The sequence below is a fragment of the Carassius carassius genome, chromosome 11 (genome assembly GCF_963082965.1).
Source record: "Carassius carassius chromosome 11, fCarCar2.1, whole genome shotgun sequence".
Classification (NCBI taxonomy): Eukaryota; Metazoa; Chordata; class Actinopteri; order Cypriniformes; family Cyprinidae; genus Carassius; species Carassius carassius.
This window is the reverse complement of record NC_081765.1, coordinates 13,008,835-13,026,425: the sequence shown is the minus strand read 5'-3', so window position 1 is coordinate 13,026,425 and position 17,591 is coordinate 13,008,835. Positions and strand designations below refer to the sequence as shown.

The 17,591-nt window shown below is 38.1% G+C and overlaps 1 protein-coding gene and 1 pseudogene across 4 annotated transcripts in view; both read right to left on the bottom strand.

Annotated features, from left to right (window-relative positions):
- LOC132152790 (transformer-2 protein homolog beta-like) overlaps positions 1-1,510 on the bottom strand; it is a 6,149-nt gene extending 4,639 nt beyond the window's left edge. For 2 of the 4 annotated variants that reach the window (XM_059561686.1, XM_059561688.1), the window contains exon 1: positions 1,329-1,510. In XM_059561686.1, the coding sequence (XP_059417669.1) occupies positions 1,329-1,361 (33 nt within the window). In that variant the 5' untranslated portion in view covers positions 1,362-1,510. The remainder of the gene's footprint in view (positions 1-1,328) is intronic. The other 2 variants (XM_059561684.1, XM_059561687.1) reach the window with 1 other exon arrangement.
- A 2,032-nt stretch (positions 1,511-3,542) lies between these two features.
- On the bottom strand, positions 3,543-17,143 carry LOC132152410 (thrombospondin-type laminin G domain and EAR repeat-containing protein-like; annotated as a pseudogene).
- Positions 17,144-17,591: the final 448 nt, after the last annotated feature.

Below are 17,591 nucleotides of genomic sequence, written 5' to 3'. Positions count from 1 at the left end.
TGGCCTTTTCCCTGCAAGTTCATGAACTAGTGTTAGTGTAAATTTACTTTGAAGCACTTACAACATAGGAATTTGCATTTTATTTTGACATGTAATGTATCAAATTATTTATAAAAATAACTCGCTGTAAATCTGTCATGCTACAGGACAACATTAACTATTGCAATACAAATGGACAACAAAAGATTTGATTTATGCATGCACGCATGGGACAAACATACTAAGAGTTACTTAGCGCTGCGATCTTATCCCAGATAACTTCTGATCTTAACTTCATAACACATCTTTTCTTCTTTCTTCAGTTTCAATTTCATTTCTGACTTCATTCCTCTTCCCCCATTTCTCTCACTGCCCATAAATGCTATATGGGAACTTCTTTTGCTCCAAAAATTAGCATGCACTGAAAATTCAGCTTCAAATTATTCGCATTAACAACTTGACATTTGACTTCGTCCAGATTTCTCTTCTTCCAACCTTAACCTTAACAAAAAAGAAAAGGATGAAGAATGTGTAAACACTGGACATCACAACCAATAAACCTACTGTTTCATCAGTGTGGGAAAAAAACATTATAGATGAACCAACAGAAATGAAAAGTGAGCTTTAATATCCATCATGAAAAACAATTAGATACTTTCAAGTGCATCCTGAGCCTTATGCATGTATGCAAAAGCAATTAACGTTACTCCAATTACAAATGCGTTACTTACATATTTACAGTAATTTAAGCCAACCTGAAAGGTGAAACAACGATCCTGATATGCATACACATATCAAGTACTATCGTGTTATTAAACTAATAAAGTGTAATGTCGCTGTAATATTAAAAATGCACGTGATTTCGAAACTAATTTGCATTTTGTGTATTATAGCGTTCAAGGCTCAGGATGACCTTCTCTCATGTATTAGCAGCAAGTAATACTCATACAGGTTATATCGATTTAATAAAACATGCAAAGAAAAAAAAACAACACTTAGTAGAGACAGTTAAACAATTTGTTTACTAGTGAAAAGCAGAAACTGAAAGGCAAATAAAAGGTCTTTCTGATCTGAAGCACGTTGTCTGTCTGCTAGCACTGAACTGAACTTGGTTTCGACACAAATCCATATTAAGTTAACATTTTATAGTTTTATTACGTTTTTAAAAAATTACAAGAGTAAAGACATAGAATCCACAATTGCATTTGTACATTGTACATAATCAGATTTTACACAATGACTCAGTCTGACTCACTCCTGCTGGCTAGCATACAACATGGAGGCCATTTCTAGAAGAAACGTGGAAGGGCGCGTGCAAAAAAAGAGGAAACATTAAAAATACTACATACCCGCTCCACGAATTCCTTCTCAGCGTCACTCATTATCGTTTAGTGTGTATCACACTGCAATAGTAACACTGTGAGAGAAATTACAGATGATTAAACACAAACAGAACGCACAAACGCACATACAGATCGTACGTCTGGTAATGAACGCCTTTCTTGGTCGTAGAAGCTTTATTTAGAAACCAGCGTTTCCACTCCCGCTGACGAGCAACGGCCGCAAGAGGGCGTCGAAAATACTATACACAGGTAAAAACTTCTTGTCAACGCATACATCTGTAATAAACATGTTTTACACAAAAATACTTTTATTCAATTCATTTTACACAAAGGTAAAAAAAAAAAATCCTCAGAACAAATCCGATCCAACTGTCAACAGCTCTTCTGAATGACATCAAATGCGGAGTGGCTGCTCTACAAAAGACTCTTTACTACTCAGTAAACAAGGAGCTGATTGGCCGAAATATAATAGAGGCTATATGTGCAAGACATCGATTGGACGGCACTGCTAGCAATTTTTCCCGCGTTGACCACACTACAAAATATATGAATGGGTAACTTGAATTGTATTTCCCGCGGTTTTCTTCACTTGACTTTGTTTGGAGCAGAGGTATACTCAAAATACTTATTTATGTGCTACACTTACAAATAACCATTCTGCTGTCTTAGTGTTGTTTTGTTTTATACACAACAGTAAACTTGCACATGTAATTTTTTTTTTCTCGGCTCCTATTTTAGAAAAAACTAGTGGTGAAAAAGATGTGGATATTACTAACATAAAAACAAAAAGCTTATCTTTTTGTTATCATTATTCTACATAACCATGTTCACAAACACGTAATCTTAGTGTTTTTATATAAATTATATTTTTATTAACTTTAAAGTGGAAAACAATTGTAGAATATATTGGGCAAGTAGAAAAGCCCATTTGCATCTGTATATTGATAATGTTAATAATGCCGTGATAATAACAATAGGCTATTGCATTATGATTTTTTTCCCCTAGCATTATTTACCCACTTTTTAGATTCTACATGTTTAAAATAGCTGTAAAATGTCAGACAGCTAGAACAAAAGTCATTCCACAGAGTTTCAAGTAGATGGCGCCTAAGACACAAAATTGCATTTTCGTGTAAAAATCATTTTAATGAGCAACAGGAGTGGTTTCTGCTATCTCCTTAACATTATGAATTTTGTAGATTTAAACGTTTTCTACAGAGTGTGACTTTTATAATATCCAATAACACAATAAACAAATAAGCACATGTAGAGTGATGATCTTAGAAGTGTGATCTTCACACTTCTAAGATAAAAAAAAAGTAAAAATGCATCACTGCATGTTTATATGCACAAGATAGGCCAATTATTTTCCTTTGAGCCTTTGTTCCCAAGGCAGGATGAATACGGCCTGCATTTCTTGACAAACTCAAAAGATTAATAAACGTACTAAAAAAAAAAAGTAAAAAAAAATGTTTAATGTAATCAGTAGTGACATTTAAAGCAATATAATACACACGCCCCATTTATAATTATGATAGAGATTCAAAACAAACACAAGTTTCAAATAAGTTATAGTTATAAAAAGAAAATAGTCTGTTTATTACTGAAATCCTCGTTTTCATTTTTACTTTTTATATATTATAAATATTATAAATATTGTTTTATTTATTTATGCATTTATTGCATATACTTGAACACTTCAATTTAAAGGCCTTCTAATAAAAATGTAAATCATTAGCTTACAGACAGTACAGTATAGTTAAAATACAGTGTCTTTGCTGGCTGACTGGCTGGCGGAAAATTTTTTCCAGTCATCCATAAATTGTTAACTGTCTTCATGTGCAGAGTAATAATGCATAACCACAGGACATAATGACATTTTAATCAACAAAGCAGATTGATGATCTGTGTGCAAAAAAAGTGCAGGTTTAAGTCTTCTGAAATGTGTGATTTTACATGTGTTAGGAACATCTGATTGTGATTGTCTATCTGCTGTTGTCGTTCAGGAGGTCAGTGGACTGTTTTGAATGCTAGTGGTGAGATTCATCCTTCAGCTGGCTTCAAGGTATGTCACTAAGTGCATGTGTTAAAGTGTCATCATGTGATTGGATTACATTTTCAATGAAGTACATCTGATAAAGGGGTTCATTTGTGTTCATGCTTTGAGCGGCTGTTTCGGTCAGCCAGTCTCCCAGGAGATACAGTCCATATGTCCAGTGCCTAGATGGTCCTTAATTTAAGGGCTTTAGAGAGAGCAACTCTGGCACTGGAGTAAACGAGGTAGGAGCCATCGGTTGTGTTAAAATATTCCCAATCTCTGCAGCCATTGGTGCTCAGTCTGTGCACAGGGATAAACCCCTCACAACCCTGCCACCTGCAAAACACCCATTTACAATATTAATAAAACATTTGGCAAGAATGCATTGCATTGTCAGATCATCAGGTTACTCCTCAAGTTACAGTGTGTCATTTCAAGACTACTAGCAGTAGCATCATACAAAACTGCAACCAGCTTGTTAGGTTTGGGACTGTCTGTGTTTAGGAAGCCTGTTTAAAAAAAAACATGCCTGAGAGATGACATAAGAGCTTATTTTGACCATCCATTTTGAATAAAACTATAGAACAAATGTAACACTTTTAGAATTCCATTTTTAAAATGTAAAATATTTGAATGTCTTTGAAGAAACATCTATATTACCCTTGGTAGTGTCGTAATGGAGAAGTATCGTACAGACCCCCAGTTGTGTTACATGGATGAATGAAAGGGAAAATGACATGAAGCTGAGTAATAATAACAGAATTTTCATATTTGGATCATTATTATTAAGAAAAGATTTGGAGGAACAGATGCATTGAGAATCATTTTATAGTCTTTAATTGTGACCCTCGCAATCGTAATCGAATCGTGAGGCAAGTGAAGATTCACAGATTCTTATTGCAATAACATCATCTGTGATTGGTCAAAACACCCCACGCGGTGCATTTTGGCTTCATAATAAAAAAAATAAAAAAAGATATCTTTTTCCAATAGATTGTTGTATGCTGTATTTGGTGAGATTTCCAGAAATTTAAAGTCAAGTCAAGTCTGATTTATTGTCAATTCTTCCACATGTACAGTACATACTGGTTCTCCTCAGTTTGCGGAGGAAGATGCTGTTGTGATTTCTGTGCCAGTGCTGCGGTGTTGTGCACACCCAGGAACTTGGTGCTGCTCACTCTCTCCACAGTCACACCGTTGATGGTCAGAGGAACATGTTGAGTGTGCACTCTCCTAAAGTCAACAACAATCTCCTTCGTCTTCTCCATGTTCAGAGAGAGATTGTTGTCCCTGCACCACCCGGCCAGGCGGCTCACCTCTCTCCTGTAGTTTGTCTCATCTTTGTTGCTAATGAGACCCAACACAATCGTGTCATCCACAAACTTAATGAAGAGGTTGGAGTTGTGTGACGGTGTGCAGTCGTGGGTCAGCAGAGTGAAGAGGAAGGGGCTCAGCACACACCCCTTGGGGGGCCCCAGTGTTCAGTGTGATGGTGCTGGATGTGTTGCTACCGACCCGTACTGCCTGAGGTCTACCAGTCAGAAAGTCCAACAGCCAGTTGCACAACGAAGTGTTGAGCCCCAGCTGGATCAGTTTGTAAATGAGCTGTTGAGGGAAGATTGTGTTGAATGCTGAACTGCATTCTGACATATGTCAGTCTTTTTTTTCTATATGTGTGAGTTCTGAGTGGACGGCAGTGGCGATGGCATCATCGGTCGAGCGGTTGAACTGATATGCAAACTGGAAGGGATCCAGGGAGGGGGGGGAGGGCAGACTTGATGTGGTGCATGACTAGCTGTTCAAAGCACTTCATGAGGATGGGAGTAAGTGCAACAGGACGGTAGTCATTGAAGCAGGATATGGATGGCTTCTTTGTGACTGGAATGATGGAGGTAGTTTTGAAACATGTGTGAACAACAGCCTGACTAAGTGAGATGTTGAAAATGTCTGTGAAGACAAGTGAGTTCTGCTGCACAGTCTCTCAGTACATGCCCAGGGATGTTGTCAGGACCTGGAGCTTTGCGTGCATTGATCCTGCTGAAGGATCTCCTCACGCTGTCTGGGGTCAGCGTCATCACCTGGTCGCCGGGAGGAGGTGGAGTCTTCTGTGCAGTGGTGCTGTTTGTTGCTCAAAGCGAGCGAAGAAGGTGTTCAGCTCTTTCAGCAGAGAGATGTTGCTGTCACAGGTCCGTGGTGGGGGCTTGTAGTTCGTAATGGTCTTTATCCCCTGCCACAGGCTCCGAGTGTCTCTGGTGTCGCTGAATTGTTGTCTATCCTCCCTGAGTGCTGTCTCTTAGCCTTTCTGATGCCGCGGGACAGGTTGGCCCTGGCTGTTCTCAGGCCCACCTCATCTCCAGCTCTGAAGGCAGCGTTCCGTGTCTTCAGGAGTCTGTAGACCTCCCCTGTCATCCACGGCTTCTGGTTGACCCGGACAGTGATGGTTTTTGTGACCGTTACATCATCAATACACTTGTTGATGTAGGCAGTAGCAGTCTCTGAGTACACCTGGAGGTCAGTGGTGTTATTGTATGTGGCAGCCTGCTTAAACATATTCCAGTCAGTGGTTTCAAAGCAGTCTTGAATAGCCCCTGACGATCCACACTTGAATCTGTTTTTGAACTGGTTTGGTGACTTTAATGAGCGGTCTGTATGCAGGCATTAGCATAACAGTGATGTGGTCTGAGGTGGGGGAGGGGGAGGGCTTTGTAAGCTCCTCTCTTTGTGGTGTAAACAAAGTCTAAAATGTTATTGCCTCGTGTTGGAAAGTTAATGTGTTGGTTTATTTTTTAGGTCAGCATGGTTGAAATCCCCAGCTATGATTAGAAAAGCATCAGGGTGTGCTGTCTGCTGCTCACTGATGTTCTGGTACAGTTCATTTAGTGCATCGTTCCTTTTGCAGTTGATGTTGATCGGGGGAATGTAAACCGAAACGAGCAGTATGGCAGTATTTTCCCTCGGCATATAGAACGGCTGGCACTTAATAATCATAAACTCCTCCAGGGGTGAGCAGTGTTTGCAGATCACAACAGCATCGCGGCACCACGCATCATAGATGTTAACACAAAGCCCGTCCCGGAGAGAGCTCTGTCCGCTCGATAGTACGTCAGCTGGTCGAGCTGAATAGCACTGTCTGGAACGCTGTTGCTGAGCCATGTTTCCGTGAACACAAAAACACAACAGTCTCTTACAGTCCTCTGAGTTGAACGTAGAGTTTTGGATGCTAGGTGGTTTTTGTTTTGGAACCTTCAGAAAACTACATTTTTCTCAAAACTGACTTCACACACAGACATAAGAAATACTGTATATCTATAGAAAACTATTCCATTGATTTTAAATGTGTGCAAAACACATTTTCTGGACTATTATAGTTTTTATTAATATTTAATTTTTATATTTCTTATTTTACTACATTTCAGTTTAAATAATTCAAGTTTTAATCATTTTGTTGTTTAATGTGTGTATTTCTTTGTATATTGTAGTTGTATGATTTTATTATGTATTATTTAATAAGTTGTTTTAGTACTTCAAGTTAAACTAAACAAAAATGAGAATGTTTCCTTGGTAACTATCTGAAATTAAATAAGTTTAAGTTTTTCAATATTCTATTTCAGTTAATGTTTATTTTATTTCAAGTAATACCATTTTTTATGGTTTTAGCTTTAGTTGACTACAATAACCCTGATGCAATATGAGAGCCATACCTGTATATAACACTATTAAGAGAGTATGAGTCTCCATCGTAGGAGTTGGCGACCACCAGGAACTTGTCATCTTCCACAGTAAGATACTCCCAGTCCAAAGCACTGAAAGTCCCAGACAACAAAGTGTTCCTTAAATAAAAATATGAAAGTTGAAAATGAAAGGCTTTTTCTAATGAACACCAGTTCTCAATTCACCTGTTCGTTTCAATCTCCTGAAATTTGATGAAAGTCTGAGATGTCACGCTGAGCTCATAGATGGTGGAGTTGATAGAGTACAGTATCCTGCCCTCCTCTGTGAGCATCTGGCTGTGCGCCACAGCCAAGAAGACTCTGTTTTCAATCTGGAACATCTCCTAGTCTATCGCCCCAAAGGTCTGAAAGATTAGTATTTTAAGACATTAATACTTTTATTCAGACAGAGTACATTAAATTGATTAAAAGTGACTGTAAAGACATTTATAATGTAAAGTATACTTTATGCTTGATAAAAAATGGTGAGCATAACAGACTGTCTTAAAAACACAAAAAAACCCAGAATGGTGAACTGTAGTTGATTTGTTGATCAGAGAAGAAGAGATGGGTATGTACCCTTGGTGCTGCCATTGTAATGATGATCATGGTGAGAGAAGATAAAATAACATAATTTCACTCACTGTAATAGACTGATAAGTCTAAAATGTCCCTCCAAGCCAGATATAAATGGTAGAATCAATGATTTTAGTTCTTCCATTGAAAGTGTTAGCGACTCCGAGGAAGTAATATGGGTCGATGGTGAAGAACTCCCAGTCATAAGCACCAGTGGTCGAGATTGTCTGATTGACCTAAAAAAACTGAGCAACTGGGATCCACTTGTAGATTACACTGTCAATATTATGGTTTCTCTCCCCTGTGGAAAATAAAAAATAAAAATATACATGAAACCTTGAAACAGTTCTTTGTGCACATTTTAACACAGAAATCTGCATGGGTTGACATGGCTTGGTTTTCCGCCTTGATCAATGCCAGAGGCACACAGAAGAACTTCACATGAATGGATGAGCACAGTGTGCTCTCATAACCAAATAGACATCAAGTGCAGAATAAAAGTGAACCACATAAATAAAGGAGACCTTTTAGCCCTTAAAAGATTTCCTTGATGGTCTTTTTGTTCAGATTGCCTGCCTCAAAGACCATCGATTTGTATGGAATTCAGGCTTAATCTTCTTTTAGAAATCATTCAAATGAACTTCCTCCTGTTATTGTTCTTCAGACAAAAACTGTGAACTTCTACAATTCAAAATGACAACAATGACACATGAGATGATAGATGTGCAAGGCACTGTTCTGAGAAAGATTACCTTGCCTATGATTGGCCACGGCAAGGAAAGTTTCATCTTGAATGCTGAAAGCCTCCCAGTCACGAGCGCTGTGTGTGATCAGAGTCTGATAGTGAATAAATTTCAGCTTCCTTGAGCTCTATTTATATATCACAGACTGCTCCTTGTCCCCTGCATCCTTCTGCAGTTAGCAACAACCAGGAACTTCTGTTACAGGAAAATGATTGTAAGAAATCATGTCTTACAAATTTAATGTAGGATCTAGAAAAAATCTTATCATGATTAAACCAGAAAAATGTAAAATAAATGACCAAAAATATTTTTTAAAGTTTGGGCTAATAAATATTAGATCACTCACACTCAACAAAGCAGTTATTGTAAATGAAATTATCACAGATAATAGTTTTGATGTACTCTGCTTTACTGAAACCTGGCTAAAACCTAAATTATTATATTGGTCTAAATAAGTCTACTGCACCAAATTACTGTTATAAGCATGAGCCCCATCAGACTGGTTGTGGGGGAGGTGTTGCAACAATATATAGTGATATTCTCAGTGTTACCCAGAAAACAGGATACAGGTTTAACTCATTGAAATACTTCCGCTTAATGTTACACTGTCAGATATGCAAAATAAATCTATTGTATCTCTTGCTCTGGCTACTGTGTATAGACCACCAGGGCCTTATACAGAATTCCTAAAAGAATTTGCAGATTTCCTCTCAGACCTTTTGGTCTGAGAACACCACGTTTATTAGATCCTGTACCCACTAAATTACTGAAAGAGTTGTTACCTGTATCCGGAGAACCAAATCTCAATATTATTAACTCGTCATTATCTTTAGGTCACGTCCCAAAACCATTCAAGCTGGCAGTTATTAAGCCTCTTATTAAGAAACTAGATCCTAGTGAACTGGCAAATTATAGACCGATTTCAAATCTTCCATTTATGTCTACAATTTTAGAAAAAGTTGTCTGCACAAAAAAAAAAACGATCTGTATGAAGAATTTCAGGTTTCAGGCCCAACCATTGCACAGAAACTGCACTTGTTAAAATTACAAATGACTTGCTTCTTGTGTCAGAGCGAGACTGCATTTCATTGCTAGTTTACTTGATCTTAGTGCTGCGTTCGACACCATAGATCATGACATACTCATAGATCGATTACAAAACTATACAGGTATTCAAGGGCAGGCTCTACGATGGTTTAGATCCTACCTGTCTGATCGCTACCATTTTGTTTATTTAAATGGGGAGTCATCTCATTTATCACCAGTAAAACATGGAGTGCCACAAGGATCTGTCCTAGGTCCTCTTCTATTTTCAATATACATGTTGCCCCTTGGTAATATTATTAGAAAATACGGAATTAGCTTCCACTGTTATGCTAATGATACTCAACTATATATCTCAACGAGACCAGATGAAACTTCAAAATTATCTAAGCTTACAGAGTGTGTTAAAAATGTAAAAGACTGGATGACCAATTATTTTCTCCTATTAAATTAGGATAAGACAGAGGGATTACTTATTGGACCAAAAAAACAGTACACAGAATCTAGTAGACTACAGTTTGCAACTAAATGGATGTACTGTTACTTCCTGAGTGTTATATTAAGCCTGGAACACACTAAGCCGACGGTCTGCCGTTGGGCAGTTTTTGTGAAAGAGGGAACTCTGATTGGCTGTTCAGCTTAGTGAACGAGTCAGTGGACGAGAATAATAGCAAAACAGCGAGCAAAGTCAAAACGGTACAGATAGAGGCTGTTCTAATGATATGTCATCTTACCTGATTGTTCCTTGGCGAATATTTCAATATTAACACGAGAGGAGTGGAACAAAGAAAGTGTTTAGCAGGATTCATATTCAAAACAGTAAGCACGCGCTGCTTTGTTTACGGTTTGTATAACTTCAGCCGGCAGCGTCAGTTTCCCTTTTTGAATGACGAATATGGACGAATATATCTGCAGAAATAGACAGATGTCTCATTTACACGCGGGCGCAGAACGCAGTCAGCAGTAGTTCTCTCGTGTGTTCAAGTGCAGCTTTTTACCCTGACGCGAGGCGACAACACAGTTGGCTTTTATCAGCGCTAGTTCGTCGGCGTCGGCTTGGTGTGTTCCAGGCTTTAGACAGCAACTTGTCTTTTGAAAACCATACTTCCCTTGTTACAAAAACAGCATTCTTCCATCTTAGAAACATTGCCAAGCAACGAAACATGTTACCTGTTTCTGATGCAAAAAGGCTAGTTCATGCATTCATGACCTCTAGACTGGACTATTATAATGCAATTCTAGGTTGTTATCCTGCATCTTCAACAAACAAGCTACAGGTAGTCCAAAATGTAGCAGTTAGAGTCCTTACCAAGTCACAAAAATATGATCATATTACCCCAATTTTATAGTCTCTGCACTGGCTACCTATTAAGTTCCATATCAGTTAAAAATTATTGTTACCCTAAATGGTTTAGCGCCTGCATACCTAACTAGCTTTATACAACGCTACAATTCATCATGCTCCCTAGGGTCACAAAACGCTGGACTTTTGGTAGTTTCTAGGATAGCAAAGTCCACTAAAGGAGGTAGAGCTTTTTCCCATTTGGCTCTCAAACTCTGGAATAGCCTTCCTGATAATGTTCGGGGTTCAGACACACTCTCTCGGTTTAAATCTATATTTAAAACACATCTCTTACGTCAAGCATTCGAATAATGCATCTCATAATTTGTGACTGCAGTTGTCTCTGATCAAATGTGCATTATTATTCTTTTGCTTGGGTTAATCTAATTAATTTTACTTTGTTGGAACAGCACCTACAGTAATTATGTCTCTTTGTTTCTCTGTTTTGCGTAACTAGGATTTACACAAGCTCCAGTCTCTTCTCAGATCCAGAATCGTCTGGTTGACTACATCTTGTATTAATTTTTCTGAAGATTCCTGTCATATGCACATAAACTGACAGTCACCACTTATAAGCTACTACTAAATATTGTAGAAACGTAATTTTTTGTAAAGTTGCTTTGCAATAATTTGTATCGTAAAAAGTGCTATACAAATAAACTTGAATTAAATGTCAGCAGCTTCAGTAAATCAAAGGGTACTGTGATGAAAAGCAGACTTAAATTGTAATGAGTTTTGTTCTTCATAATTTTAGGTGTTTTCTGCATCTTCAGAGGCTTTTAATTATCCCGGACGGATTTCAAAGATGTGCTGATGGAAATGTTTTAATGAATTGACTAGCTCTGAACTTCAATTTAATGGTGCATTGATTTTTCTTTTAATAACTGGTCATTGATGCAATTACAAAGGCTTGCCCCCTCTATTTCACTTTAAATTGAACATGAATCATAATTTTATCTTAGACTTCCAAGAACAAAACCACATGGATCATTGCACTGCATGTTTTAACAGAGTCCCATACAGCTTTCCAACTCTTGACTGTAATTATGATACAGCATCAGACAAAATTAATTTCTGTTATTATACACATGTGATTTACAACATTAAAACTTGAGAGCCAGGTTTCCACCCCCTCTTCCACTGGAAAACCACATCAAAAACTATTCTTATTTATAAATAACAGCTGGGGATTAGCAAACAAATGTTCTATCTTCTGATAGTGGCCTAGCAGCTGTTCCGCTTGGCAGCCCCATCAATATCACAGGCTTACATTTATACAACAATGTTCTAGTCCTCAAATTTGATTGGAGAGTGCTGATATATAAGTCCAACAGCATTCACTAAGAGTTTTTACCATTTGTACCACTCGACTTTTCTATGTTTGTTTCATACATACTGTCAGTTTTGTATTAGTGGTGTGGATTTTTTTACTGATTCTTTCTGCAGGTTAGACAGATATGCCAGTAGGTGATGAAAAATGTAGAAAAAAGTCTTTACCAAATTGCTTCATTCAAGCAAACTGATTAATTCTGGATCAAAACAAGCGATTGCCTTTATGGGCAAGTCACTGAATCATTCACCCAACCAACTTGTAATTCATCCTAAATGCCACTACTAAGAAAGACAAATTAATCAACAACACGCTTACTAAAATGTAAGTTACTCAGTATTGGCTGATTGTTTATTGTATAAATGCAATATCACATTCTGTTGGTAGTTCGCACTAGGGCTGTCAGCGAATATTCTAAATTCGAATATGTATTCGAATAGTTTTTAAAAAACGAATTTCGAAGGTGAAAATTAATGTTCGAATTAAAAAAAAAAATGTGGAAAAAAAGGCCCGCGGTAGTAGAGGCGTGGTTGTCTGCTTTGCGAGTGGGCGCGTTAGCGACAACTAGCAACATGAGGTCACATCTCAAAAATGTGCACCCAAATGAGCATGGCATAATGTGTGGAACTCCAGCTAAACAGTCACGTCTTGACACTTAACGTTACTTTGCATCGCCCGCCGCAAGCACTTTGTCTGCAACATGACAAGAGGCCATAACGGATAAAATAATTTCGTTCATTTTTAAGGACATGAGACCGATCGGTATCGCGGATGGGGCAGGCTTCGGGGAGTTCTGTCAAGCAATGCATCCGAGGTTTGATTATTTATCGTTTCATGTCAAGGAAAAGTTCCATGTTTACCACAGCACAGCTCGCTCGGAGCATTCAATGTCAATTCTATATGCTGTAAAACTTCAATTAATATTAATAATATTTGTTTCAATCACTGAATGAAGCCTGCTATATTTGGGACAACAGTCGTGACCTTAAATTGCTTGCACAAAAATATGTTTGGTCATTTAAACCATTATGCGCAGAGAACGTGAGGGTGAGAGAGCGTGAGGTCTGCAATCTTGGCCATTAGTTGATTTCCTTGTTTTTGTGTAGGTAATACGTTGTCATATATGTTTAAACTTAAATAGACTATCTATACAAGTAGTTATGTCTCTTTGTATTATTTTTGCCTGTTATTGACGTAATGCGCGTCATTGACAACATGCGCTACCAGATGTTCGAATAGTTCGAATATTCGTGTATTTTTTAGAGGGAATATTCGAACGTCAATTTTGAGCAATTTTGACAGCCCTAGTTCACACACACCTTTTTGCCCACTGTGAAGTATTGCCATGCTTGTGCATCATAGGTGCTGATGTTTTGATATCGTTCAAACCTTCCATCTATCCATTTGTAAATTCCTGAACCAAGGTTGGAATCACGATTGGCGGTCGCCATGAAAAGTCCCACGGAAGGGATGTGGAATACCTCAATGTCAAATGTCTCAGAGTTGGTAAATAAATCCTGGTGATCCTCCACGTAGTCCAGCTTCTCTTTCACTGTAGAGATGCAATGTGATAGTTAGATACCATATCAGTGTACTCATACAAACTACAGTTGCAAATTACTGTTACCAAATTACCTTTCAGCATAGTGAGCCACATAATACCATCACAGAGAAATAGTCCTCTCTTCAGTGTGTTAAACCACAGCTGTCCCTCCTCTGAGTGTCCACAGGGAGGACTCACACCCGAACCTCTGCCTCTGTTTAAAATTAAAAGAGATGCTCAGTTTGAGAAATCATGTCATCAATTTTGATGAACAGTAAATTAACAGCTTCCATAGATGAAGAGCAGTATAATGTAGTTTTTAGAAGAACAATTATTTTAGTTAGTTTTATAATTCAAGGGAAAGAATACAGTAAATCCCACATAAAACTGTATGTAAAGGTTTTCGATAAGATCAACAAAAAAAATAAAAATCTGCAATGATACCATACCTAGATAGATATTGCATATTGCAGCCCAAATCTGCCTACATTAAAATAGGGGGAATAAATCAAACATGGTCTCTTTCTTCCCTGTGTCATGTTCTCTCAACAGGCTCACAGTATAAAGGATAGCAAAGAGCCCTGCACAACTGCACCCTGCTTTCAAACACCAGCACTTCTTCTGAGCCACAGAGACACTCAAAGCACAAGGCCTTCAGTCAATGTCAGCAGATCAGTAACAGACCTGTGAGATAGGGTTACTCACATCCCCGTGAGATAGGGTTACTCACATCCCCATACAATCGCAGACCTGTGTTTACAGCTAAAACACACAGCATTCCTAGAGGATGGACTCCTGCAGACTAAAAGATATCCTTAGAGGACATAACCTTCACAGAAACCTTTTGAAGATTAGCTTACATTTAGATTCTTACTGGTTAGACGAGTTTCCTGATTTAAAAGATCACATTACCGAATGAAGACTTGCTTACACCTTCATGCAAATCCAAACCATACACGATCCTGTGGTGTCAAGGTGATAGTGTGTCTCTTCTTTCAGCATACTCCAAATATGTGCCAACGGAGTATATACTGTTAGTGATTCGTATGCATATTGAAATGCAGGCTATGATTCTAGTGTTAATGGTTCAATAGTCTCGCCATAAGGGCGGAGGGGAAGGTCAGTGGATGATGGTTTGATTGGCAGGTGTAAGAGGGCTTGGGGAACTGAGAGAGTGGACAGCTGGGGCTCAGACGAGGGACAAATGTGTGAGGTAGCATCTGAACCAGGTAATAAAACTAGCTGCCGCATTAGACCCTGCAGAAAACAGTGGAAAGAACTGATACATTTTGATTTCAAGTACATTGTAAATCTTAATGTAATGATAAGAGCCTTGAATTTAGATTTGTACAGAAAATAGGCCGTTCCATCTTCTTCGGCTAGCAATGAAGAACGTGGAACCAGTTGTATCAAGATTATCAGGGAAAGGTTTTTCAAGCTCTCTGTTTGAGACAAAACAACATTTTATACGTTTATGCAACAAAATTATATAGTTCAATACATAAACATAAAAATGATTGCCCATTTGGGATCATAAATCATTTAGATTATACAAGCTGACATCAGTATTCCCAAAGAGAGTCTTACAGCTCTAGAGGTGTGCCACAGTCCACAGTGAGAATTTTGTAGCATCCCGTCAATGCCAAGACCACAGTGTGCCAGCGGTTATCATCCAGCCCTACTGCCTTAAAAGTGATGCGTTTCCTGCTACCGTGACCCTTCTGCAGGAAGTGGAACTTGTTTTGGGACAGACGCAGGCCGAGGAGCGGCTCATCTGAATCTCCCTCCAACAGTGTGAAGATGTATTCACTCTTCTGCACATCAAAGAGTGAAGACTGATCACTATCGCTATTCAGAAATCTAAAGCATATTCTGAGGAAAAAAGGCTTCTGAAGATTCTTTGATGTTTTTGAACTAAACCTCAACAATATTTTTATCTTTATACTTTTCTCTCTCACCTCAGGAGCCATTTGTGGGATTTTCAGTGTGACAACGATGGAGAACTCGGCAGGAAAGAAGTTACAATTAATGAAGAGCTGAGAGGCAGGGAAGCTGAACAGCTGTGGAGATCCAGAAAACTGAAATCCACGGGCACCTCTGGACTGGACCATACATATCCCATCCTGAGCCCTGCCAGAAACAGGAAGCACCTGGTACAGGAGGTCCAGTGGTAACAGATCAGCTATGACACTTATACTGTAACTCCTAATGGTAGAATATTAATTTAAATTCTTCAGTATGCTCAGCTTGAATACATTTTCAAATAAACTGCAACATTTTAGCAGCATACGCTGTTCAGAATGTTTGATTACTAACAAACCTCTTCGTTTTTAATCTTTAGATTATTTTGTGTGGATAATGTTACCTAAGAGATTTTACTGATTTTGTTAACAGATCTGCATCTACTTCTTAGTAGATTTAGTGTACCTTGAGGGAATACTAAATCTATTCCTGTTACATTATAAACCCCTTTATGATTTTAAATGTTAGGAGACAGGAAGAAAAGCCATACTCTTCTGGTTTAATGTTTTATCACAGCTTTTTGGGTTCTCTCTAATATAATATAAAACGTATCAGGTGTTCTGGCCATTTTGTGTTTGCTCTGTCCTGGGACCATATCATGTTTTCAAAGAGTTTATTTAAATAGAAGCAATGATACCATGATGAATGGTTTTAAAATGTCCTATTTTCACACGGTGTCACTAACAAGTGAAATTTGCTGGGAATGTTCTCATAACTTTGGCTAATGTTCTTGCAAAGTTATGAACCAAAATTCTTCCAGTTAGATTAATAGAAATCATTCAGAGCAATCTAGTCTTTAATAATGTTCTCAAAATGCTATTAATATATTGTCCACGGAAGGTTTTTTTTTAATGAAACCTTTTAATTGAATATTCATCTAACATTTTTTAAACATAAGAACTTGTTTCAGAATGTTCAGAGAAGTAGCATTTCCATGATTTTTTTAATCATTTAAAAAACTAGGTCTTTTCACATTCAGTTAAGTGTTCAGAAATAACATTTTCATAACCTAATGGGAATGCAAGCAAAACATTAGAACATATATTTGTTAGCTGTGTCAGTCAAGCAACAGTTGCTACAAACAGTGAACAGATACAGTATAGATGGGTTTAGAAATGGCCCTTAATTGTCATTCTATGGTGCATGACTTCTTTCAAATGAAACCACTGTGCAACACCAGATCAGAAGTGCTGATGTTTTACAAAGTAATTCATTTGAAAATCTGCAATAATTAAGATAACATGACTCAAATAATGTCTTTAACAACAGGGACAGGTTGTGACTGAGTCTAAAATTTAATAAAAAGGTAATTTTAAAATGTTAAAAACAACAACAACTGATTATCATGAATTATTCTTCCATAAAATGCTTAAAATGCTTCTTGTTAACGCAGCAAGTAGGCCTGACCTGTGCAAGGCCTCCATGGTCCAGACTGGCGAGGAGCACACAGGACAGCAGCAGCAGCTCCGACATCAGGGGCTCCACTATCTCAGCTCCATTCACACACAGCCAGACTGAAACAAAGCCATTCTCAAAGCCCAGAGATCATCCTTACATCCCAACACAACAAATCACTGTGAGGATGAGAGGATGTCCAGGGAACAGCGGAGGTGTCACTCCTAATCAAACTGACATCTTACTCAATCCTGAAGATGCTGCTGTCCTCTGATGTCATTTTTTATTTTAATAAGCATTGCAATTAATATATGATCAAACAATGTAGAATAAAACACCAATGCATTTTGCGTTATCCAAATCCAAACTTCTTTAGTTCAAGAGAGTCTATCAGAACTCCATGGCTGTTTAGAACTTCCTCCTAGATTAGTGTCCGCCTGAGGTCTCTCTGCTTTGCTGTACATGTCAGTGTGCTATGAAGGGGAGTGTAAACTTCACCTGTGAGTTATGAGCAGGGAGAGGTGTT